General features: G+C 43.4%; 1 protein-coding gene across 3 annotated transcripts in view; it reads left to right on the top strand.

Moving 5' to 3' along the window:
* Positions 1-26,021, top strand: part of NALCN (sodium leak channel, non-selective) — a 1,296,054-nt gene that overhangs the window by 1,183,423 nt on the left and 86,610 nt on the right. For all 3 annotated transcript variants that reach the window (XM_063953246.1, XM_063953245.1, XM_063953244.1), the window contains 5 exons: positions 4,289-4,382; positions 5,132-5,238; positions 14,185-14,259; positions 19,468-19,587; positions 20,897-20,965. In XM_063953246.1, coding sequence (XP_063809316.1) covers positions 4,289-4,382; positions 5,132-5,238; positions 14,185-14,259; positions 19,468-19,587; positions 20,897-20,965 — 465 coding nt within the window. The remainder of the gene's footprint in view (positions 1-4,288; positions 4,383-5,131; positions 5,239-14,184; positions 14,260-19,467; positions 19,588-20,896; positions 20,966-26,021) is intronic.

Genomic DNA, 26,021 nt, shown 5'->3' with positions numbered 1-26,021 from the left:
GACCTTTCGTCATATCGGGCTGAGATCTACCGACAACTGTCGGACACTGACACTTACAAATTGTTGACGCAGGATCCGACGGCTATATTCAAGAAAGAACTGGATTCTGTCTTGGACAATGCTGTAAAAGAGAATTTAATTTCTGACCATGTTAGGAATTGTTTAGTGACTACCTGTCCCATTAAACCGATTCTATACACGTTGCCTAAGGTGCATAAGCACCCCACTAGACCACCGGGGCGACCTATTATATCTGCACGGGGATCGATCTTCCAGCCGGTATCAGTTTATTTAGATGGTTTTCTGCAGCCACTAATTCAATCTAAACCTACTTTTCTGAAAGATACCACGTCATTGCTTATGTCGTTGAGAAAGTTACCCTCATTACCTACTGATTTGTTGCTTATTTCTGTTGATGTATGTAATTTATACACATGTATTCCCCATACACAGGGGCTGTTGGCTGTGAGGTTGCTGCTGGCTAATAATGTGAAATATGTGGGTCCAGATATAGAGTTATTTATGTCTTTGTTAGAAATGATTTTATCCAAAAATTATTTCTATTTTGATGGGAAATATTACCTGCAGACATCCGGTGTGGCGATGGGGTCCTCAGTGGCTCCGTCGCTAGCAAATTCTTTTATGTTTATGATTGAGCAGGATGTATTTTTCACCAACCCCACAGTTGCTAGTAAAATATTTGCATATTTTCGCTATATAGATGACGTGCTCATTTTGTGGCAGGGTTTGGAATGTGAATTTGTGGCTTTAATGGAAGAACATAACCAGTCTAACAGCCCTGTTAAATTTACTTACCAGATTAGCAGAGATACAGTCAATTATCTTGATGTAACCATCACAAGAAAGGGTGACGTTTTGGATACGTCATTATTTACTAAATCTACTGACAGAAATAATCTTTTGTTGGCTTCTAGTGCACACCCTAAGGCGTTAAAAGATTCTTTGCCTTATAGTCAATTTTTAAGGGTGTTACGTATTTCCAGCAATAGAACTGAAGCTCTGATGCAGGTTGATCTAATGTATAAAAAATTCTTGGAGAGAGGTTATTGTCCCAAGAACCTTGAGTTAATGAAACGTAAAGCTTTAGCAGTACCTATTGATAAGCTACTAGTGGGCAATAAGAAGGCAACTAAGGCCACTAAACCCTTTGCGTGGCCCAACACATATACTCATTTAAGTCCTTTTGTGACTAAAACTGCCAAGAAACTTTGGCCTCTTGTCCAGACTGACAGGGATTTAAATCTGTCTGATTCTTCATTAATGCCTTGTTATCGCAGGGGCAAGAATCTTAAAAACTTTCTGGTTCGGACGGATATTACAGGTATGGGAGGTGATACAGTACGGGGCACAACCTTTTGGGGATCCCCTAAACATGGCTGTTTTCGTTGCCCGAACTGCACGACGTGTGGCTTTTTACAAACAGGTGCTGTATTCAATCATCCCTATTCTGGAAAAAAGTTTTTCATTAGACACCACCTTACCTGTTCAAGCCAATATGTGATTTATGTGATCACTTGCCCTTGCTCTTTACAATATGTGGGGAAAACGGAGCGCCAATTTAAAGAGAGAATGGCACTTCATAGATCGGCGATTAAAGCCGCAATTCTTAAAGGCACTAGTGATCAGCCTTTAGCTCGCCACTATGCTACTGCTAAACATAGCTTAACAGCAATTAAATATAGAATGATCGATCATATTCCTGTCCTTAGCAGAGGAGGTGATAGAAAAAAACTGCTCTTACAGCGGGAGACACAGTGGATTGAAAGGCTTGGTACACTTTCCCCTCGAGGGTTAAATGAATCACTAGGGTTACACTGTTTCTTGTGATAATAAGATTGTTGCATCTTTAATACATTAGTATAGATGGACACACAGCATGTTACTTTATAAGCTATCTCCAGGTAAGGAATTGTCTTAGACTATGGAGTGTTTATTAGCACAGGCATTCCGTTCTGTTGGATATGTAGCTACTTTTGTATATAGCTACATGAGGAAATACTTGTTCTAAAAAGTCTAGTGCTTGTTGTTGGTTTTTAATATGGTCATTTTTTCACCTTTTTTATCTAGATGTTTTTTCACATGTATGTGTGAGTTCTGTGATTTATACATTTTTGATCACTGTGATGTTTATAATGTGCATTTCTTGTAATTGTGAACTTGATTCAGCTGCCTGCACGCCACGCCCGACACCACATTGATTGGTAGTGGGGTGGGACCTGACGTGCAATGTGTGGTTTCACTGATGCTATATATATGGTGTATACACAATGGTTTCTTATGCTGTCTGATAATCTTGATAAAAGTGCCGCCGAGCACTGAAACGTCGATTTAATCCAAGATGACTTTGTAGTCTTCATTTATTTGTCCGGAGTGCCGCCGAGTGGTGTGTGGATATATATATATATATATATATATAAAACTTATGTGGCTGCATCTTCATTTAACTCGTGGAGTGCTATCCTTCTGCATTACATATACAGTAGTTACCCTGATCAGGGAAGGAAAGGAACCCAGGGAAGGTTTTAATTTCAGTTCTGTGAAGTGTTGGACATTTATTGTCATTATATATATATATATATATATATATACAGTATATCGCATCACTTTTATGTTGTTAATTAGTATATATATATATATATATATATATATACATGTACATATATATATATATATATATATATATATATATATACACATACAGTCAACGGCGGCTCTTAGGTATAAATTCAGGACTCAGATGCAGGGATAATGGTCAACGTTTCGATGTCTTAATTGCATCGTCACCAGGGTGCCGCCACTGACTGTATATTTACATATATATATGTGACCTTCTTCTAACCTGGGACATGTTCTCTTTTTAAGGCTTCCAGTTCGTGTACTATATATACATGTATATAGTATACATGCTATGCTATACACTATGCTTAGATATGGTTATACTACCATCTAGTGACTGAAGTTATCGGGTGTGTCTATAATGATAAAAAAAAAATATTGGACGGAAGCTGCATGCTATATGTGTCTTTCTTTATTCTATGCTAGGCATGATTAATACATTGGTAATTCCACTTCAAGTTCTTTATCAAATTATGTACTGTATTGTCTGACTTTAAGATAATTATTTGGTAACACCCACATTCACCCCTTATCCCCTTCCTCATGAAAACTTTACTTACATTCTTGCTTAATCTGTTATCCCCCAGCCCACCCCCACCGCCACAGCCTAAACATAACCCTAACCTTCCCTCCTCGCAGCCTAAACCTAACCCTCCTTCCCCCACAGCCTAACCCTAATCGGGATTCCGAACGCCAGGATCCTAACCGGATCCTATCCTGAATAGTCCTTTAGCAATGATGCAGAGATGACAAGCTGTAAAGGTTATCCACTGGGCATCCAAAAGCTGCAGGAATCTGGTTAAGCGGAGATGTGATTTTAAAGCTCTGTCCAATTCTATAGTCCCGGTGAACACTGGCGTATTTATAATGGGAGCAGTGTGTGCGGTGCATACGGGGTCCAGGGGGCCCACACTGCACACCATACACCCATTATTTTTAATACTTCCCCAACGGAGTTTCGTGCATGCATAGTAGGAAATGACTGAGAAAATAGCTGCAGCGCCATTTTGCCGGCGATCTGCACATGCGCTGTAGACTCTGGGACAGCACGTGGTCTAGTGCCCAGAAATACAGCACTGCCAGCTATAGAAGAGCCTGCACACGGGCCTTCTTCTCTCTAGAAACGCCCCTGCCGGTGAATATAGTGACTTGAAACCAGGTGTGTAGTACTGCTTAAGGTGTGTCACAGGGCAAGGTCGCCCAGCTTCATCACAACACTATGATACCGCAACCTTTGATTTTGATTTTAAGTAGGACTTTGAAATTTTTCAGACAAAAAAAAAAACACAGTTCATTTAAATACTGATTGATACAAGCGTGGATTATAGCAGTAGCTAGATTTACAATGCGGCGGTTTTTCAAAGCCACTGATATTCATGGGTTTTGCTTGAGGTATTTAAAACAGTTATAATATTAATTGTAATGATTTTGCTTTCAATATTATTGTCATTTGAAATCCACAAAAGCAGAGGCTGTGAAAACCTACTGCTTAGTAAATATAGCCCTAGGTGTTTTATGTCTGTTTATCTGCTATTTACAGTTCTCACTATGAAGCTGTAGCAACCGTTGATTCAGGCTGCAGCCATGCTACTGTAGTCCACATACATGCCAATGTGATACCAATACATGTAACTTTCTCTCAACTAATCAGGGAACAGCTTTGCTGACTGTTGATCAAAGGAGATGGGAAGATCTTAAAAGCAGACTCAAGATAGCTCAACCGCTCCACCTCCCTCCTCGTCCAGGTATCAAACCTTGTAACTGCTTCTTCTTCCTCCTCACACTTGTTTTATGTGTAGCTTGTGCTCTTTACTGTAATAAAAAGAGCACAAAAAATGTATGAAGTATGTACAGTTGTATAACTGCCACGATTGCTGTATTTTCCAATATGTGCAAAAATAATTATATTAAATAAAGACAATTAATAAACGACATTCAGAACATTTTAGTACACTGGTTGCAAGGCTTTTGAAAAGCATAAGAAAAAGCCAGTGAAAACGAATGAAAGGAACTAATGCATTTCTCATTATGTGTTTATTCATTATAGTGGGTTTGTATATATTTATTCATTATAGTGAGTTTGTATATAGTTTGTATTGCGAGTTTGTGAGTTTGAGTACAAACCCTAGATAACCCCTGCTTATTTATATGCGTGCAACTATCTGTAATAATTTGACAGTGGGTTTCAGGACTTACAGTAAGATATAGTAGTGTTTATGATGATATAAGGTGCATCCATGTTAACCTTTGGGCAAGAGATGTAGGCATTGTATAGTCCGCTTTATGTAGAACTTCAAAGATGCAACTACCGTAGGGAGCAACGTGCCTCTAAGGAGATCAAACAAGTAATTTAGAGACATTTGCTAATAACAAGTGTATCCAAGCCTGTGTTTTACATCAGTACACTTCTGTAATGGGGCCTTCAGAGAGGATACCAAATCTACTTTGCTTCAATAAAGACGAGTGCATTTTGTGATTGGTGTTTGTTTTGTAGACAATGATGGCTTCAGAGCACGAATGTACGATATAACACAGCATCCATTTTTCAAGAGGACTATTGCAGTACTTGTCTTGGCTCAATCAGTTTTACTCTCAGTCAAGGTATGATGTATAACATAACAATGTACAGGAATACGTGAGCTGAAAACCCAAATGTTGCTTCACCGCATGTGCACCAGACCCCAGGCAGGCTTAAGGACCCCATACAGCGAAGATGGATTAGAGCAACTACCCGGTCCCCCAATGTCTGGGAGGGGAATCGGTTATATTCAACATGTTGAATTGCCATTCCTGACCTAAAAATGATTGGGATTGGCAAAGTTTGGATTTATAACATGAACAATTTCCCGTTTCCCTGACGGATCACCAATCATCGATGGTCACCAGTTGGTGTTACCAATCGCAAGAATGAATCAGGGAGTCTGTGAAATGCACCTCAGATGTAGGCCTTCCTTTCCTCCAGAAGTGATTGATGGAGTGTTAGACCACTGATTCCGACATTATGTCAACACTTCCATTTATTATTGCAAATTGGTGTAAATGTCAAAAAAAGTCTCACACAAAGTATATGTAAATTGGTAATACACTGTATTGCATATGGATGCATAAGGCCATATAGCACTCAGATGTATTAATATATATATATATATATATATATATATAGATACAGTGGATGGAAGTATTTGTCAATGTATGCATGTTTATATATATATATATCTATATATATATATATTTATGTTTGCACGTTGCACTTTTTCTGAGAAAAGAAAATTCAGTAAACTAATTGCTGCTACTTCAGGTGTGCTGGTTTATGTGGATTATTTTCACAATATCTATATATCTATCTATATATCTATCTATATATATATCTATATATATATATATATATATATATATAAAAAAATGGAGAATAGCGCCTAGGTAAATTCAATAAGACCCCTTAAGATAGAGAAAAAATACTGACTCTTTGGTTAGACCTTACACTCCTCACAAGTAAGTAAGTGGCAGCTCTTAAACAATATGAAGATAAATATTTAAAAAATGAAGTATAAAAAGCGCCTAATAGTGTCGATGAATCACTCTTCGTGAATATAAACGTGATGATAAAACAGACAAAGTATAACAACTTAGCTGCGGATATTTCTGGTAGATGACTCTTAGAAGCCGGACATGTAAAGGAGAGATAAATTTGGACATAGTGTGTACTGTTTTAAAATTCCACATGTGTTTAAAAAACAGTTTAGGAACTGTGCTGGTTCCAATTTTTGGTAAAAAACTAGATTGATTAAAACCAATAACAATTTAATAAACACACTCCTGCCATACATGCAGGTTACATATATAGACAATAAACAGTAAAAAAAAAGGCTTTAAGGACGTATATAGCAGCTCATTCAGTTATAAATGTAGGTATTAATCGTACAAGATTATGAAGTATAACAGGCTTATGAAGTCAAAATGGGTGAGTCAAAATGGGTGAGCATCCAGTCTGGATGCTCACCCATTTTGACTTCCCATCCGTGGACAGATAAGCCATGCTTTTATATTTTATCTTGTACGTTTGATACTTGCATTTACGGATTAATTCTATCCCAAAACTTATATATGCGGACAGATAAGCCTGTTATACTTCATAATCTTGTACGATTAATACCTACATTTATAACTGAATGAGCTGCTATATACGTCCTTAAAGCCTTTTTTTACTGTTTGTCACGATCCGGGTATCTGGACGCCATTTCTTACCCATCAGATGCCTCCTAAGGCTGGCTCAGCGCTCCAGGACCGGATCCCATCTGTTATCCTGATGTGTACATTCCTGTATCCTCTCCTGTCACTCTGGGACGCTGTCACAGTAAACGCCATATTACACCTGGCATGGCGTCTCCCGCGGCCTCCGCCGCCATCCCTGAACTTCTGCATGCAGAGTGTCTGAGTGGCGATTACGTCAGCCGCGGCCTCCGCTGTGTCCGCGTGGTTGGATGTGCATCTGTCAGCCTGGCGCCTCCTGTCTCCGGTGGCCGGCGCCGCCATTACTGTTTTCATTACCACATGGATTACAAACCAAACTTCCCTCCAAGTGTCTGCATGGGCGCAGCCATCTTGGATTCTGTCAGCTGATCATTTCCACCAATCTGTTCTCAGTATTGATAATCTGCATAATTGCCTAGCTAATCCCTTCCTTGCTGCAGGTATAAATACACTGTGCCTGAGCAAGGAAGGCGTCAGTGCTTTGGTTGTCAAACCTAGTTCCTGTTTGTCTCTCTCCTGTGATTGTCTTCCAGGTTCCAGCTCCTGTCTCAAGACTTCCACCATAGAGACCCGCACCAGCATTCCACCTGCGGTGTAGCCTGACTCTCCAATCCATTGTGGATTCATCTGTTTCCAGCTACAACATTACCTGCTTCCAGCTCAGCTTCCAGCAGAGTACAGCTTCCCTTAAAGGGCCGGTGTCCTTTCTACACTTTACCACTCTCCACCGGTATTATTATTTCTCCGCTCTCAAGTTCTACATTTCAGTTCATATTTCATCGCTCCCAAGTTCATTTATTATTTAACTGGTTCCAGCCAGTATCCACTCCGTGCTAACAACAGTCTGGTTCCAGCCAGTATCCACAGCAGCTGTTTTATCTTCAGCAACCCAGCTTTTCCTGGAACACCAGCTGGCACAATCCTGGGTTATCTCCATTGCTACAGTCGGGCCTGGTAAGGACTTTCCATCTAGAAGATCATAAGAACTATCTCACACTACCAGTGCCCTGTGGCTCCTGCCATCCTGTAGTACCCAGGAACTGTATTTATTCTTTGCTGACTTTTACGTTTTCTTTTACTGCTGCTGTGTTGCGGAGTTGTCATAATAAACATCATTGACTTTTATCCAAGTTGTCGTGGTCACGCCTTCGGGCAGTTATTATTCATGTTACTTACATGTCCAGGGGTCTGATACAACCTCCCAGGTTCCGGTACATCTCAGCCCCTACAACTGAGGCTGCCTCCCGTCAGCTCAGGCCCTCAGTTGTGACAGTAAGCACTGACCTAATGAATCCAGCCGGAGACCAGGATCAAGCGCCCAGGCCGATGCAAGAACTGGCAGCCCGACTAGAACATCAGGAGGCTGCACAGGGCCACATCATCCGCTGTCTCCAGGATCTCTCTACTCGGCTGGATGGGATTCAGACAACTCTCCGTGGATCAGGCGCGTCTGGTGCGTCAACCACAGTGACTCCAGCTATAACCCCACCCACCTTACCCATTTCTGCTCCACGTCTTCATCTTCCAACGCCAGCAAAATTTGACGGATCTCCAAGATTCTGCAGGGGATTTCTCAACCAGTGTGAGATTCAGTTTGAGCTACAACCTGGCAATTTTCCCAGTGACCGTACAAAAATTGCCTACATTATTTCTCTTCTCAGTGGCTCAGCCCTTGATTGGGCATCACCGTTATGGGAGAGGTCCGACACCCTGCTATCTTCCTACACTGCCTTCGTGTCAACATTCAGGCGCATCTTCGACGAGCCAGGCCGGGTAACCTCAGCTTCATCCGAGATTCTCCGTTTACGCCAGGGGTCACGTACTGTAGGACAATATCTGATACAGTTCCAGATCCTGGCATCCGAACTGGCATGGAACGACGAGGCCCTGTATGCTGCATTCTGGCATGGCTTATCTGAGCGTATTAAAGATGAGTTAGCTACCAGAGACTTACCTTCTAAGTTAGATGAGCTAATCTCACTCTGCACGAAAGTTGATTTACGTTTCAGAGAGAGAGCAACTGAGCGTGGAAGATCATCTGCTCCAAAATCTTCTGCTCCTCCTCCTCGTCAACTGTCACCATCTAAAGATGAGCCCATGCAACTTGGCCGTTCCCGTTTAACTCCTGCTGAGCGCCGAAGACGTCTCTCCGAGTTTCTCTGTCTCTATTGTGCAGCTCCGTCTCACACCATTAATGCCTGTCCCAAACGTCCGGGAAACTCCAAATCCTAGCTCGCCAAGGAGAGGGCCGGCTAGGAGTAATGATCTCCTCTCCATCTCCTCAAGATTGTAATCTCCCAGTCTCGCTTCAAGTTGCTCAACGTTATCGGAACGTCATTGCCCTCCTTGATTCCGGAGCAGCTGGGAACTTTATTACCGAAGCCTATGTTAAACGGTGGTCCCTTCCCACCGAGAGACTTCCTTCGTCCATTTCTTTAACTGCCGTGGATGGCAGCAAAATTTTTGATGCAGTTATTTCTTTAAGGACTCTACCAGTTCGTCTGAGAGTGGGAGTTCTTCATTCCGAACTTATTTCTTTTTTAGTGATTCCAAGAGCCACACATCCTGTGGTCCTGGGCCTTCCATGGCTCCGTCTTCACAATCCTACAATTGATTGGACGACTACGCAAATCCTGGCATGGGGTTCCTCCTGTGCTGAGACATGTTTGTTTAAAGTATTGCCTGTCTGTTCTTCCTCCCCCAGGTCGTCTGATGTTCCACCTCCTCCATATCAAGATTTCACGGATGTGTTCAGTAAAGCTTCTGCTGATATCCTTCCTCCTCATAGAGAATGGGACTGTCCGATTGATCTCGTTCCAGGGAAGGTTCCACCTCGAGGCCGAACTTATCCGTTGTCTCTGCCTGAGACGCATTCTATGGAGGAATATATTAAAGAGAACCTAGCAAAGGGGTTCATTCGACCTTCTTCTTCTCCAGCCGGCGCAGGCTTCTTTTTTGTAAAAAAGAAAGATGGTGGTCTGCGGCCGTGCATCGACTACAGAGGTTTGAACGACATTACCATCAAGAACCGTTATCCTTTACCCCTGATTACTGAGCTCTTTGACAGAGTTAGCGGAGCTACCATCTTTACAAAGCTGGACTTGCGAGGTGCATACAATCTCATCCGGATCCGTGAGGGTGACGAGTGGAAGACCGCCTTTAACACCCGTGACGGACATTATGAGTACCTCGTCATGCCCTTCGGATTGAGCAATGCTCCAGCTGTCTTCCAGCATTTTGTCAATGAGATCTTCAGAGACATTCTATACCGTCATGTCGTGGTCTATCTAGACGATATCCTCATTTTTGCCAACGATTTAGAGGAACATCGTTTTTGGGTTAAAGAGGTTCTGTCCCGTCTCCGTGTCAATCATCTCTATTGCAAATTAGAAAAATGCGTCTTTGAAGTCAAGTCCATTCCGTTTCTAGGGTACATTGTGTCCGGTTCCGGACTAGAGATGGATCCTGAGAAACTACAAGCAATCCAAAATTGGCCGGTACCCTTAACCCTCAAAGGGGTCCAGAGGTTCTTAGGGTTCGCCAACTATTACCGAAAGTTTATACGAGACTTTTCCACCATTGTGGCGCCTATTACTGCTTTCACTAAGAAGGGTGCTAACCCGTCCAAGTGGTCTGAAGAAGCCATGCAAGCATTTCATCTTTTAAAACAAAGGTTCATCTCTGCGCCTGTTCTGAAACAGCCTGACATCGACTCTCCTTTCATCTTAGAGGTGGATGCCTCCTCCGTTGGAGTAGGAGCGGTGTTATCTCAGAGGGCTAAAGATGGCCATTTACACCCTTGCAGTTTCTTCTCCCGGAAGTTCTCCCCAGCTGAGCGCAACTATGCCATTGGCGACCAGGAGTTGCTAGCCATCAAGCTCGCTCTAGAAGAGTGGAGGTATCTGTTGGAGGGAGCTTCTCATTCAATCACCATACTTACAGACCACAAGAACCTTTTATACCTGAAGGGCGCACAATGTCTCAACCCTCGTCAGGCCAGATGGGCACTTTTCTTTTCCAGGTTCGACTTTAAACTCCAGTTCTGTCCGGGCTCTCAGAATCGCAAGGCCGATGCCCTTTCCCGCTCATGGGAGCAAGAAAATGAGTCAGAGTCTTCAGACAAGCATCCTATTATAAATCCGTTGGCATTCTCCACGGTAGGGATGGACTCTACGCCCCCATCAGGGAAAAGTTTTGTGAAACCGATGCTAAGGAAGAAGCTCATGCATTGGGCCCATGCTTCCCGTTTTGCCGGACATACAGGTATCCAAAAAACCCTGGAGTTTATCTCTAGGTCCTATTGGTGGCCAACTCTGAAAAAGGACGTCTTGGAGTTTATTGCATCTTGCCCAAAGTGTGCCCAACATAAAGTATCCCGCCAGTCGCCTGCGGGGCAACTGGTTCCACTATCCGTTCCCCGTCGACCATGGACCCACTTGTCGATGGATTTCATTACAGACTTACCCATGTGCAACAAGTTCAATACCATCTGGGTGGTAGTTGACCGGTTCACCAAGATGGCACACTTCATTCCTCTCACCGGTCTTCCGTCAGCTTCCAAGTTGGCTCAAGTATTCATACAAGAGATCTTCCGACTCCACGGTCTTCCTGAAGAAATTATCTCAGATCGAGGAGTTCAATTCACAGCCAAATTCTGGCGAAGTTTATGTCAAGTCCTCCAAGTCAAGCTAAAGTTTTCCACGGCTTACCATCCTCAGACCAATGGTCAAACCGAGAGGGTGAATCAGGACTTGGAGGCCTTCCTCCGCATCTATGTGTCCTCCTCTCAAGATGACTGGGTTCAATTACTTCCCTGGGCCGAGTTCTGTCATAACAACCAGTATCATTCTTCATCTGCTTCAACACCATTCTTCACTAACTTTGGATTCCACCCTAAAGTCCCTGAGTTCCAACCGCTTCCAGCAACTTCTGTTCCCGCAGTGGATATCACCTTGCATCAGTTTGCCAATATCTGGAAGAGCGTACGATCAGCTCTGCTCAAGGCATCGTTCAGGTACAAGAAGTTTGCGGATAAGAAGCGTCGAGCAGTTCCTGCTCTCAAGGTGGGTGATCAGGTATGGTTATCCACGAAGAATTTGAGGTTAAGAGTTCCCAGTATGAAGTTTGCACCTCGCTATATCGGTCCTTTCAAGATTGAACAAGTCATCAATCCTGTTGCTTACAGACTCCAGTTGCCTCCCTTCTTAAAAATACCCAGGACATTCCATGTTTCCCTGTTGAAACCGCTGATCTTGAATCGGTTTCATTCCTCACTTCCTCCAACTCCGAAAGTCCAAACTCAACGAGGCGTTGAGTATGAAGTGGCCAAGATCCTGGACTCACGTCACCGTTACGGTCAACTACAATATCTTATTGACTGGAAGGGTTATGGTCCTGAGGAACGTTCATGGACCAATGCTTCTGATGTCCATGCTCCTGCCTTGGTCCGGAGATTCCATTCCAAGTTTCCTCAAAAGCCAAAGAAGTGTCCTGGGGCCACTCCTAAAGGGGGGGGTGCTGTCACGATCCTGGTATCTGGACGCCATTTCTTACCCATCAGATGCCTCCTAAGGCTGGCTCAGCGCTCCAGGACCGGATCCCATCTGTTATCCTGATGTGTACATTCCTGTATCCTCTCCTGTCACTCTGGGACGCTGTCACAGTAAACGCCATATTACACCTGGCATGGCGTCTCCCGCGGCCTCCGCCGCCGTCCCTGAACTTCTGCATGCAGAGTGTCTGAGTGGCGATTACGTCAGCCGCGGCCTCCGCTGTGTCCGCGTGGTTGGATGTGCATCTGTCAGCCTGGCGCCTCCTGTCTCCGGTGGCCGGCGCCGCCATTACTGTTTTCATTACCACATGGATTACAAACCAAACTTCCCTCCAAGTGTCTGCATGGGCGCAGCCATCTTGGATTCTGTCAGCTGATCATTTCCACCAATCTGTTCTCAGTATTGATAATCTGCATAATTGCCTAGCTAATCCCTTCCTTGCTGCAGGTATAAATACACTGTGCCTGAGCAAGGAAGGCGTCAGTGCTTTGGTTGTCAAACCTAGTACCTGTTTGTCTCTCTCCTGTGATTGTCTTCCAGGTTCCAGCTCCTGTCTCAAGACTTCCACCATAGAGACCCGCACCAGCATTCCACCTGCGGTGTAGCCTGACTCTCCAATCCATTGTGGATTCATCTGTTTCCAGCTACAACATTACCTGCTTCCAGCTCAGCTTCCAGCAGAGTACAGCTTCCCTTAAAGGGCCGGTGTCCTTTCTACACTTTACCACTCTCCACCGGTATTATTATTTCTCCGCTCTCAAGTTCTACATTTCAGTTCATATTTCATCGCTCCCAAGTTCATTTATTATTTAACTGGTTCCAGCCAGTATCCACTCCGTGCTAACAACAGTCTGGTTCCAGCCAGTATCCACAGCAGCTGTTTTATCTTCAGCAACCCAGCTTTTCCTGGAACACCAGCTGGCACAATCCTGGGTTATCTCCATTGCTACAGTCGGGCCTGGTAAGGACTTTCCATCTAGAAGATCATAAGAACTATCTCACACTACCAGTGCCCTGTGGCTCCTGCCATCCTGTAGTACCCAGGAACTGTATTTATTCTTTGCTGACTTTTACGTTTTCTTTTACTGCTGCTGTGTTGCGGAGTTGTCATAATAAACATCATTGACTTTTATCCAAGTTGTCGTGGTCACGCCTTCGGGCAGTTATTATTCATGTTACTTACATGTCCAGGGGTCTGATACAACCTCCCAGGTTCCGGTACATCTCAGCCCCTACAACTGAGGCTGCCTCCCGTCAGCTCAGGCCCTCAGTTGTGACACTGTTTATTGTCTATATATGTAACCTGCATGTATGGCAGGAGTGTGTTTATTAAATTGTTATTGGCTTTAATCAATCTAGTTTTTTACCAAAAATTGGAACCAGCACAGTTCCTAAACTGTTTTTTAAACACATGTGGAATTTTAAAACAGTACACACTATGTCCAAATTTATCTCTCCTTTACATGTCCGGCTTCTAAGAGTCATCTACCAGAAATATCCGCAGCTAAGTTGTTATACTTTGTCTGTTTTATCATCACGTTTATATTCACGAAGAGTGATTCATCGACACTATTAGGCGCATTTTATACTTCATTTTTTAAATATATATATATATATATATATATACATTTGAGATAAAATTAATGGGACCCTTTAATCACCGTGCAAAGTATTGTATGTGGTTTGTGCTAATAGTCTGCTGTAGTGGCAAACAAAATATAATTTACAATTTGTTTTGTTCCAGTGGGACGTGGATGATCCTGTGACTGTTCCTCTAGCAGCAATGTCAGTTGTTTTCACCTTCATTTTTGTTCTAGAGGTAATATATTTCTGATCGTATTCATATACAAAATAAAGTTATTTACCAGGCTGGGGACATTTGTTGCATCACTATAATAATAATCAGTGGGGGATATTTCTGAAAACTGTTGCACAAGTAAACGTACTAATTGCAAAGCGCAACAGAATTTGCTGCGCTATATAAGAAACTGTTAATAAATAAATAAATAATAAAAGGGAAAATTGTGTTAAAAAAACAAAACAAGAACTCATTGTTTTGAAACACTTCATTTTTATAATAGTTCTACTTTTGTTTAAGTCAGCAGAATGTATTTCAAAAGAGGATCATAGATTTATGTGTTTTGTGAGGTTAAAAAATTAAGATTTGTTTGCAGTACAGATATGTCCATATACACACCTATCCTCAGTATGTCCCAATTAGCCCCATTTAGCGCGCCACAGACTGTATTGACTATACAATCTGCCCGGAGGCATGAACCTCCGATATGGTCAATATTGGCCTACTTGCACCATCTATGTTTGCTTGTGATGCTAATCCCGTGGGAATGCGCATCGGCTTCGCAAAGTGTTTCCACATGGTGTGATATGCATTATGTTTTCATACCATATGGACTATATAGTCCATATTGGTAGTTAATATTGCACTGTGTGCAGTGGTGCAAGTAGAAAAAAAATCTTAGTGGTACTGTGTGCGGGTGTGCCAAATAATGGGTGTGGCCACATGCCACATGGCGCATGGCCAATGAAAATGGGGGCGTGATACACATATGACCCCAATAATGCAGTGGCAGATACATATATGCCCTCAATAGTGTCATATACACATATGCCTGCACAGTGCCAGATACACATATGCCCCCACAGTGCCAGATATGGCCGCACAGTGCCAGATACACATATGCCCCCACAGTGTCAGATACACATTGCCCCCACTGTGCCAGATACACATATGGCCCCACGGTGCTAGATATGCCTCTACAGTGCCAGATATGCCCAAACAGTTGCAGATATGCCCCCACGTTGCCAGATACACATGCACCCACGGTGCCGGATATGCCCCAACAGTGCCAGATCTTCCCCCAGCAGTGCAACTCACCCTTGTTGCTGCTGCTGCCTGGGGCTGGCACTGTCTGCTGCTGCTGCTGTCGGGGAGAGGAGAGCACAGCACGCGCCTCTCCTGCCCTCAGTCTGGTCTCCTCCTGCTGCGGCGGTGGCAGCCTGTGTCTCAGATCTGGCACCAGTCCGTGAGCCAATCAGAGCTCGTGGCCCGCAGCGGCGGCTACTGATTGGCTGCCGGTCCGCGATCTCTGCTTGGCTCACGGTCCAGCGTTTGAGTGTAACACACGCCACTGCCGGACTCGAAGAAGGAGAAACCGCCGGTCACTGGACTCCAACTGACTGGGCAGGCAGGACAGGAGCATGCTGCGCTCTCTTCTCTTCGAAACGGTGTCTGTTAGGTGGCGGCCCGGCGGTTAGCCACGTAAAAACACTAATCTTATATACCTAGTACATTGGTTTTCTAACTATGTACCAGGGCTGTTTCTAGCCAATTTGGCTCCCAGTGCAAGATTTAAAAATGTGCCCCCCCCCCCCCCCCCCATGACATTAAAAAATGTGCCCCCCCCCCCACACCTAGATTTTAAAAAAAAACTTGCGCGCGCACCGACAAGGGGGCGTGGCCTCATCTAAATGGGTGTGGTCTCATTTAAATGGGCACGGCCTCGTCTGAAAAGACTACCTCACAATCCAGTTTTTGACCCTGCTCCAACAAATCACGACCACCACAGGAAAAAAAAATTCTACCATATTAAGCCCCACACAGTAATGCCCCCTGCATCATATTATGCCACACACCGCAATGCCCTTAATACATTAAATCCCCACACTACGGCAGGCAAGAGTCCCCATTTCACACATTACGGCAGGTGTCCCCATTTTACACATTGAGAGAGAGAGAGAATACTTACAGAGGCGATTACCTCTCTTCGGCCCGCCTCACCAGTCGCTCCTCGCGCCGGCCTTTCCCTCTTCCTAACTTGGATCCCCCTCTGTACTCCGCTCGAGGGAGGGGGGGTTTCGCGGGGTGACGGGGTTGCGTCGTGACGTAACGACGCAACCGCGTCATTCCGTGAAACTCCGCCCCCCGAGCGGGTTACTCGGGAAGAAATAGGAGGGGGAAACAGGGAGCCACAGTTAGTGCCGCGGCGGGCACCCAGTGCGGTTGCACTGCTCGCCTGCCCCAAGAAACGGCCCTGCTATGTACCTAGGCACTCTGGGGTGCCTCGGGACACTTGCAGGGGTGCCCTGGATTGGTGGTTCAGGACCAATTCAAATTATTTATGGTCAATATAATAGGCAAAACCAGTGCCGGTGGCTGCCAATCATAAAATATGGACAAACAGAAGCAAATCCTGTCTCTCACCACACAACTAAACCTAAGGATGACATATAAACACAATTTACTAAATGTAATACTTCTTTCTAAATTCCTGAATAAGAAACGTTTGGCCTAAGGGTGCCGTGAAAAAAATGATGATGCTCTTGGGCACCATGATTAAAAAAAGTTTGAGAACCACTGACCCTAGTACACTATTTCTGAACAACTGTAAGTTGCAAAAAATAGCTAAACTGAGGAAAAAAATACAAAGCTTGACAATTATGCCAGGTGTACTCGCCATGTGTGGCGCAAAATGGATAGGTGAGAACACATCTATCATTAAATTAAGAGAACATATATTTTGAATTGAAGGATAAACAGAATTAAGGCACCATAACACTTGTGAGGTTAACAAACATGCATACATTTTACAGATTGCTTATGGCTTGTAAAGTGTCACTTTTAAAAATACAGTAGTAGCTTAACCAGTAGCATCACACCAACTGAAGAGATGGACACAAATTTTAGTATAAAACGTTAGTAGAAACTGTGTTACGTGTACTACTCAGGGCTAATTGCATAGACTAACTTGTGCAATAATACCTGTACTTCTACATTGTGCTGTGTCTTGGTGAAAATAAAGCTTCATGGATAAATGATTTTGAATAGTTACAATTATCAACACTCATGGCAACCAGTGAGATATTTGGTTTCATTTTCTAAACAGTGTTATTAAGCTTTTTGTTCAATTCTTATTGGTTACAGTGGAATACAGCACTTTTTGTGCACAGTTAATGGAACAACATTTTCTATAAATGCCTATCAATGTCCTGAAAATAGGACATATTCTTTTCTTAAGCCGTGTATACATTATGCAGTTATCGTCCCTAATCCACGATTATTGATGGAACGTGTCGATATTGCGTATTGTATTGCTGCAACCAATCGTTGATAGACGGTCGGACATGAAAAATCCTCCAGCATGTCCGACTGATCCAATCAAATGTTGGGCGGTCATGCAGTGTAAGCCCTGCCGCAGCCGACCGCTCAACAGTTCACAAGGATATGTCTCCTCTCCAGGGGAGGAAAGCAGATAACGTGGCCATACTGTACACTGTGAGATATCTCACAGTGTATGGTCACGATATCTGATGGGTTCAGACTAGCAGATTAAGGAAGCAGTGAGCCAGTGGAGAAGTTGCCTATGAAAACCGTGTATGTATAATTTTATAGAATGCACTTCTCCACTCTTTTCACTGCTTCATGAATAGGCCCCTAAATGTCTGTTGGACTGCCAAACATTTTGGGTTCTATTCATGAAGCAGTGAAAAGTGTGGATAAGTAAGCCAGTGGAGAAGTTGCCCATGGCAACCAATCAGCATTGACGTAACATTTATAATTTGCATACTATAAAATTATACAGAGCAGCTGTCCACTGGCTCACATTTCCACACTTTTCAGTGCTTCATGAATAAACCCCTCTATCTGACAATCTGACAATGTATGCCCAACATAAATCCTCTGAATTTTAACACTTCTAAAAACAATGTGGAGAAGAGTTAGCATAGTGAAGCATGGGTTACCCATGATGAATGTACTGTGGACAAATACTATATATATAACTATGTGTGTGTGTGTGTGTGTGTGTGTGTGTGTGTGTGTGTGTGTGTGTGTGTGTGTACAGCGAATATCATTGACTTATCACAAAATCCCCTGAACCATAAGTAGGAGCTTGATATTTGGACAGTAGCTTACTTTTGTGACGTAGGCACCCACTAAGAAGGGATTTTTCAAAATTCCACCCACAAAGGGGTTAAAAGGGGTGAGATGATTATTGGGAGTTCCCCCCTCACAGAGGGGGAAATAAAAAATGTATAACCGGAGCTATAAAGAATGCATTGTGCCGGCGATACCAAGACAACACTGTTCCTGGACTTACTTGCCAGTGGCAGTTGCACAGCAGTCCATTATTCAAATAGGGGAGCCACATCAACTGCCACCCCTAAACACTGTCAAACATCGCTGGGTGTGGCCCCCCTATTTGAATAATGGATTGTTCTGCAACTGCCACTGGCAAGGAAGTCCAGCCTTATGCTTCAGGAGATTTTGTGAAGAGTCAGTGGTATTTGTCTTTTAAGTACTAAACCAACCTATTTTCAGTCAGGAGAGGATAGTGTCTCAATTATCAGAGGTTAACCTGCCACTTGATTTAAACATTGCCAAACCTCCGAGAGAGCAATAGGAGAAAAGGAGAGATAGATATTTGGACTCTTAAATGCATTAAAGGAAAGCTTGATAGTCAGCAACTGATTATCTGCTGTGTAAAGGTTACTGATATATCTCCCAGTGACCTTAAGTGGTGTGCGAAAATCTTTACCTTTTTACCTCAAAGGAGGAGCCCTAAGGAGAGCGAGAAGCTAATCAAGGAGACCTATGGCCCTTTGTAATAGAGTCAGCCTATCCCTGCAAGCCTTACATATTTAACATACAGCGGGCAGAGCTTGGCCTGTCATCCCAGCATTTACAGCACTGAGCAGAGCAGCATCAGAGGCGGACAGGGCAGAGAAGGAGGCTAATTATTCTCCTCAGCACCAGCCTTTTGACAGCCTCAATCCGAGGAAGGCCCACCCGGAGGTGCGGCCTGACAAAGATTGGCATTATACTTGAAATTCTGTAGCGAAGCATGGGTATTCAGCTAGTGTGTATGTGTATATATATATCTATATATATATATATATACAGCTGTTTAGATGAGTCAGGAATCACATCTTTTGTGTTTTCTACTACGAAAATGTGACTTGTTGTCTTGTTTTCTATAAACAATAATCCATTGATTTGTGTTATATAAAGGTAACAATGAAGATTACAGCTATGTCACCAGCTGGATTTTGGCAAAGTAGGAGAAATCGATATGACCTACTTGTGACGTCTCTTGGTGTTATTTGGGTTATACTACATTTTGCCTTACTTGTAAGACTACTTTATTTATTTATTTATTTATTATGTCTAATATTATGCTACAGTTATATTAGTATAAAATAAAAATTATAGTTAAGGCACAATTAAAAAATCAAAAGGTATCTATCTATCTATCTATCTATCTATCTATCTATCTATCTATCTATCTATCTATCTATCTAAAACATGACTACAATATATGTTAGATAGAATTTTAATCATTTTTTTGTTTCCATGGATTTGTTTTGTATTTACCCCCCATCTCTTGCTAATCTATGATGTTGGCAGTTTTGATGATGGCGAGATAGGACAATCTGCAGCCAGTCAGATCATTGGCACAGTTATAGCAGCAGGAGATGATGTGCTGAGCTTATGGGAAACAGTGACCAGCGCTGCAAGTGATAAGGGACAGTGTCCTGATGTGAGGAGGAGAACGGAGACAAGCAGTGAGCCACAGAGTCAGAATTAGAGAGTGGAGAGACGCAGGGGCCTTAATAATACACAATATTGATATGATGCACCTGTGGTGTCAGTGTCAGTCTGTATATAACAGAGATACATCCAACTTCTTATTTATTTTTACTGTATTTTGTTGGTCTGCAGATAACTAGGGTTTTAAAGCTCCACAACAATCATGAATTGTAACTAAATATGACTTTCTTCAGTATGATATTTAAGACATAATAAGAATGATAATTTTGTCTTCATTTTGAATTACTGCTTACTTAGGGTCGATTTAGGGTAAGGGGCCAAATGCAAATAAAGGGTGAAAATGCCCACCTGAACAAATCATGTTGCAGTTCAATGAGTGTAAATTCTTTTTTGGTTTTTGCATGCAGAATCTGTAAAATGCTGCCTACTTTTGTATGTGTCACATAAACACTGGGCATCTTTATATATAACACTTTATTTACGACGCTGTGAAAAGTATGTAGCAGTGAGCCAGTGAACAATTTGTGCATGACAACCAATCAGCTGCTATGTATAATTTTTTAGACTATACTTTATAAATGTTACCTCAACACTGATTGGTTGCCATGGACAACTTCTCCACTGGCTCACTTCTCAACTCTTTTCTCTGCTTCATGAATAGACCCCTCAATGACTTTGCATATTTTAGATTTTCACCCCTCAGTGTAACATATTTTTGTCACGTGGAAAAGTGTACCATGTAGTTGGATTTATTCCCAGCTCCGAAACAGGCCCTGAATATGCAGCTAGTTGTAGAAATGTTATTGTTCGCTAAGTAAAATGCTGAGGAACTGAAAAACATGTCAGGGGGAGTGTTCTGAGACTTACCTGTGTCATTTTTACTTCACAGAATGAATATACCTATATGATGGGCGCCTGCATAATTGTCTTTAGGTTTTTCTCTATATGTGGAAAACATGTAAGTACAGCTTTATTTACTGAATGTGGACCTTTCTATTCTGCACTGTGTCATTTTGAGTTTCTAATGATAGCTTAATAAATGTAATCACATATAGTATTACAATTTTCATAAAAAAATCTTTTGTTAGGCCTTTTTCCTTGTAATGGTCATGACTCATGACAACTCCTGCTCACTTATGAACTCATTTAGGCATACAGTTTTAACTAAGATAAGACTAAGGGGCCCTACACACTGGCCGACCTGCCGCCGAGCTGCCCGACGGCGGATACGGCCGACGAGCGACCCGGTGGCGGGGGGGCAGTGACGGGGGGAGTGAAGTTTCTTCACTCCCCCCGTCACGAGGCTCCATAGAACTGCAGGCAAATATGGACGAGATCGTCCATATTGGCCTGCATGCACAGCCGACGGGGGACCAGCGATGAACGAGCGCGGGACCGCGCATCGTTCATCGCTGGAGCCTCCACACTGAAAGATATGAACAAGTTCTCGTTCATTTATGAACGAGATTGTTCATATCTTTAAAAAAATCGGCCAGTGTGTAGGGCCTATAAGACTAACCTACTCACCCTAGCATGCAAACACCTTTGACATGCGGTACTAATGAGCCCTTGTAGTTTGTGTGTGAAAAGGTGGGGGGGGTCAACTGAGAGCACTGATTGTCTAATATGGGGGCAAATATGCTAGTAACCGTTTCATAACTATTAATAACTAATATCATTAATTAACCACTCAGAAAGGTACATTCCAGTTTAACCAGTAAAGTCCTCAGAAAATCTGTATAGTTTAAGTTAAGATATTGTATTCTCATTAGTGATATTTTAGAACTAGTCATACATCATCTATAAAAAACAATAATACAGATAGTATAATACGTACAGTACAAAGTATATATTTTTTACTTTACATTTGTGCTTGTGAAGAAAGTGGGGATGTGTCTCACACTACTGCTAATTGTGTCAGTGTATAGACAGGGGGTGAGAGGGATGTGTGTTGATTAAATTTAATTTTGTTTAAACTTTTGCCACTCCGTGAAGTCTTGCAAGATCACAGCACAGTATTTGTTATTCCCATGCTGTTACACTCATTCCAGCTAGCTACAGCATATCATGATTATATCTTTCCCCAGACCAGTGCCGTTTCTACCCTGCCTGCCGCAACACCTGCTGGCTGATATTACCGACTTTCCGTTTTCCCACCCATAGTACTCCGATTGCTGGGCAGAGTTTTGCAAAATGACTTGGTCACGACGCAACTGCATCATTTTGTGAAACTCTGCCCAGCGAGCAGAGTACTATGGGTGGGAGGACGAGGAGCCAGTAATAGCAGACAGCCACGCTGCAGCCACTGGGAAAAACGAGCATTACACCCCTGGCAACGAGCATTACAAAAGCCCTGGCAATGAGCATTATACACCTTAAGTTATCAATGAGTTGGATGTAACTGTCATCATATTAAAAATAATTAGTAGCTCTATGACTATTTGTACACATGTAGAATTGCAGCCAGCAGTGGGGAAAATTATTTCTTATTCTGGAAACTCCTTATCTAAAAGACTCCGTGGCCAATATTTACTAAGAATTCGAGTTTGTCCGTTTTGTGTTTTTTTTTTTTTCTAAGTCCCAATCCGGGAATTCACTAAGCACCAATCTCGGCAGTGTTTGGACTATTCGTAATGGTTTGATTTGCAAAGTTCCGAAATACGAATGAATAGACCATCGGTCAAACGCGGCTGTTATTTCATACAGTACGGGAATTCACTATTCATTCGTATTTGGGTGTTAGTTTCTGAGTGCTCAAGTGCGGGTCTGTTTTTTTTCGATTCGTTAAAAAAAGCAGCAAAAAAATAGACCTGCTTTTTCCAGTCGAGTTTGGATAACCATGCACGGATCAGTGAGATCTGTGCATGGTTATCTATGGGAAAGGGTCTGTTTAGTGTAAAAACAGGAAAAAAAATTGCGTGGGGTCCCCCCTCCTAAGCACAACCAGCCTCGGGCTCTTTGAGCCGGTCCTGGTTGAAAAAATATGGGGGGAAAAATGACAGGGGTTCCCCCATATTTAATCAACCAGCACCGGGCTCTGCGCCTGGTCCTGGTTCCAAAAATACGGGGGACAAAAAGCGTAGGGGTTCCCCGTATTTTTGAAACCAGCACCGGGCTCCACTAGCCAGGTACATAATGCCACAGCCGGGGGACACTTTTATACTGGTCCCTGCGACCCTGGCATTACATACCCAACTAGTCACCCCTGGCCGGAGTACCCTGGAGGAGTGGGAACCCCTTAAATCAAGGGGTCCCCCCCCTCCAGCCACCCAAGGGCCAGGGGTGAAGCCCGAGGCTGTCCGCCCCATCCAAGGGCGGCGGATGGGGGGCTGATAGCCTTTTGAAAAAATGTGAATATTGTTTTTAGTAGCAGTACTACAAGTCCCAGCAAGCCTCCCCCGCAAGCTGGTACTTGGAGAACCATAAGTACCAGCATGCGGTGGAAAACCGGGCCCGCTGGTACCTGTAGTACTACTACTGAAAAAATACCTCCAAAAAAACAGGACACACACACACCGTGAAAGTATAAGTTTATTACATACATGCACACCTCCATACATACATACTTACCTATGTTCCCACGAGGCTCGGACCTCTTCTCCAAGTAGAATCCTTGGGGTACCTGTGAAAAAAATTATACTCACATAATCCAGTGTAGAATCAGACCTTTGTATAATCCACGTACTTGGCAAAATAATAAAACGGAAACCCGACCACGCACTGAAAGGGGTCCCATGTTTACACATGTGACCCCTTTCCCCGACTGCCAGGACCCCCCCTGACTCCTGTCAAAGAGGGTCCCTTCAGCCAATCAGGGAGCGCCACATCGTGGCACTCTCCTGATTGGCTGTGTGCTCCTGTAGTGTCTGTCAGCCAGTACACGGCACAGATACAATGTAGCGCCTATGCGCTCCATTGTAGCCAATGGTCGGAATTTTGCGGTCAGCGGTTGACCGAAAGTAACCTCACCGCTGACCGCAAAGTTCCCACCATTGGCTACAATGGAGCGCATAGGCGCTACATTGTATCTGTGCCGTGTGCTGCCTGACAGATACTACAGGAGCACACAGCCAATCAGGAGAGTGCCACCATGTGGCGCTCCCTGATTGGCTGAAGGGACCCTCTTTGACAGGAGTCAGGGGGGGGGTCCTGGCAGTCGGGGAAAGGGGTCCCATGTGTAAACATGGGACCCCTTTCAGTGCGTGGTCGGGTTTCCGTTTTATTATTTTGCCAAGTACGTGGATTATACAAAGGTCTGATTCTACACTGGATTATGTGAGTATAATTTTTTTCACAGGTACCCCAAGGATTCTACATGGAGAAGAGGACCGAGCCTCGTGGGAACATAGGTAAGTATGTATGTATGGAGGTGTGCATGTATGTAATAAACTTATACTTTCACAGTGTGTGTGTCCTGTTTTTTTAGGGGGTATTTTTTTTTAGTAGTAGTACTACAGGTACCAGCGGGCCCGGTTTTCCACTGCATGCTGGTACTTGTGGTTCTCCAAGTACCAGCTTGCGGGGGAGGCTTGCTGGGACTTGTAGTACTGCTACTAAAAACAATATTCACATTTTTTCAAAAGGCTATCAGCCCCCCCTCCGCCGCCCTTGGATGGGGGGACAGCCTCGGGCTTCACCCCTGGCCCTTGGGTGGCTGGAGGGGGGGGGGGCCTTGATTTAAGGGGTTCCCACTCCTCCAGGGTACCCCGGCCAGGGGTGACTAGTTGGGTATGTAATGCCAGGGCCGCAGGGACCAGTATAAAAGTGTCCCCCGGCTGTGGCATTATGTACCTGGCTAGTGGAGCCCGGTGCTGGTTTCAAAAATACGGGGGACCCCTACGCTTTTTGTCCCCCATATTTTTGGAACCAGGACCAGGCGCAGAGCCCGGTGCTGGTTGATTAAATATGGGGGAACCCCTGTCATTTTTTCCCCCATATTTTTTCAACCAGGACCGGCTCAAAGAGCCCGAGGCTGGTTGTGCTTAGGAGGGGGGACCCCACGCAATTTTTTTCAGATTTTTTAATACTTTAATCAACTTTTTAAGGTACACAATGAAGCCCTGCACAGATCTCACAGATCCGGCCGGGATTCCTTGTGTTTTGTCAGGCAGTGTTTTACTCATCACTCCCGTAAAACACTGCCTGATATTTACGAATCACATCGACATCGGAAAAAACGATTGTGCAAAACTCGGCAGCTTAGTGAATGATCGTATCAGGATTCAAAAAGTTGCAGTAAAATGCACCCGATACCATTCGAGTTCAAACACCCTTCAAAACGGCCAAAACACGAATCTTTGTAAATATACCCCCAGATCTCAATTTTACTTTAAACTTTGAGAACATATGTGCTTATGCTATAATTGACGTATAGCCCTGAAGAAGTCCTGTGAAGACGAAACACGTAGGGTACTGGTGCCTTATTTAAACGCCACACTGGAAGCTCACCATCTTTGCGCTTATATATATATATATATATATATATATATATATAGGATGTGATAATCCCGGCACTCCCTCTCCCACTGACAACGTGCTGCGGTGCCCTCCTAGAGAAGCAATGCTGATCCTCAAAATATGTAGTGGAGACCGGCGGCACTCAAGCAGACTCAAATCATGTAGACAAAAAGCGGTTTGCTTATTCCAAACATAATAAACAAACCGCTTTTTGTCTACATGATTTGAGTCTGCTTGAGTGCCGCCGGTCTCCACTACATATATATATATATATACAGTATATATGTATATATAAATATATTTTTATATATACATATATATATATATATATACAGTATATATGTATATATATATATATATATATATATATACACAGATGTGCCCTCATACCAGGGGCATAGGTTCATTCCAGTCGCTCGGAGTCAAGTTGCGGGAAAACAAATATGGTGTGTGTTTGTGGGGGATATACAAACCTGGGCGCTTTAAAAGTTCATATATATGAAAATACGTTCCTTTTCTTTGTTGCTGGATATCTTCGTGTTTCCCTCTTGCTCCAC

Source organism: Pseudophryne corroboree, chromosome 2 (assembly GCF_028390025.1).
Source record: "Pseudophryne corroboree isolate aPseCor3 chromosome 2, aPseCor3.hap2, whole genome shotgun sequence".
NCBI classification, from domain to species: Eukaryota; Metazoa; Chordata; class Amphibia; order Anura; family Myobatrachidae; genus Pseudophryne; species Pseudophryne corroboree.
Note: the sequence above shows the minus strand (reverse complement) of the source record. Positions and strands in the feature narration are given on the sequence as shown.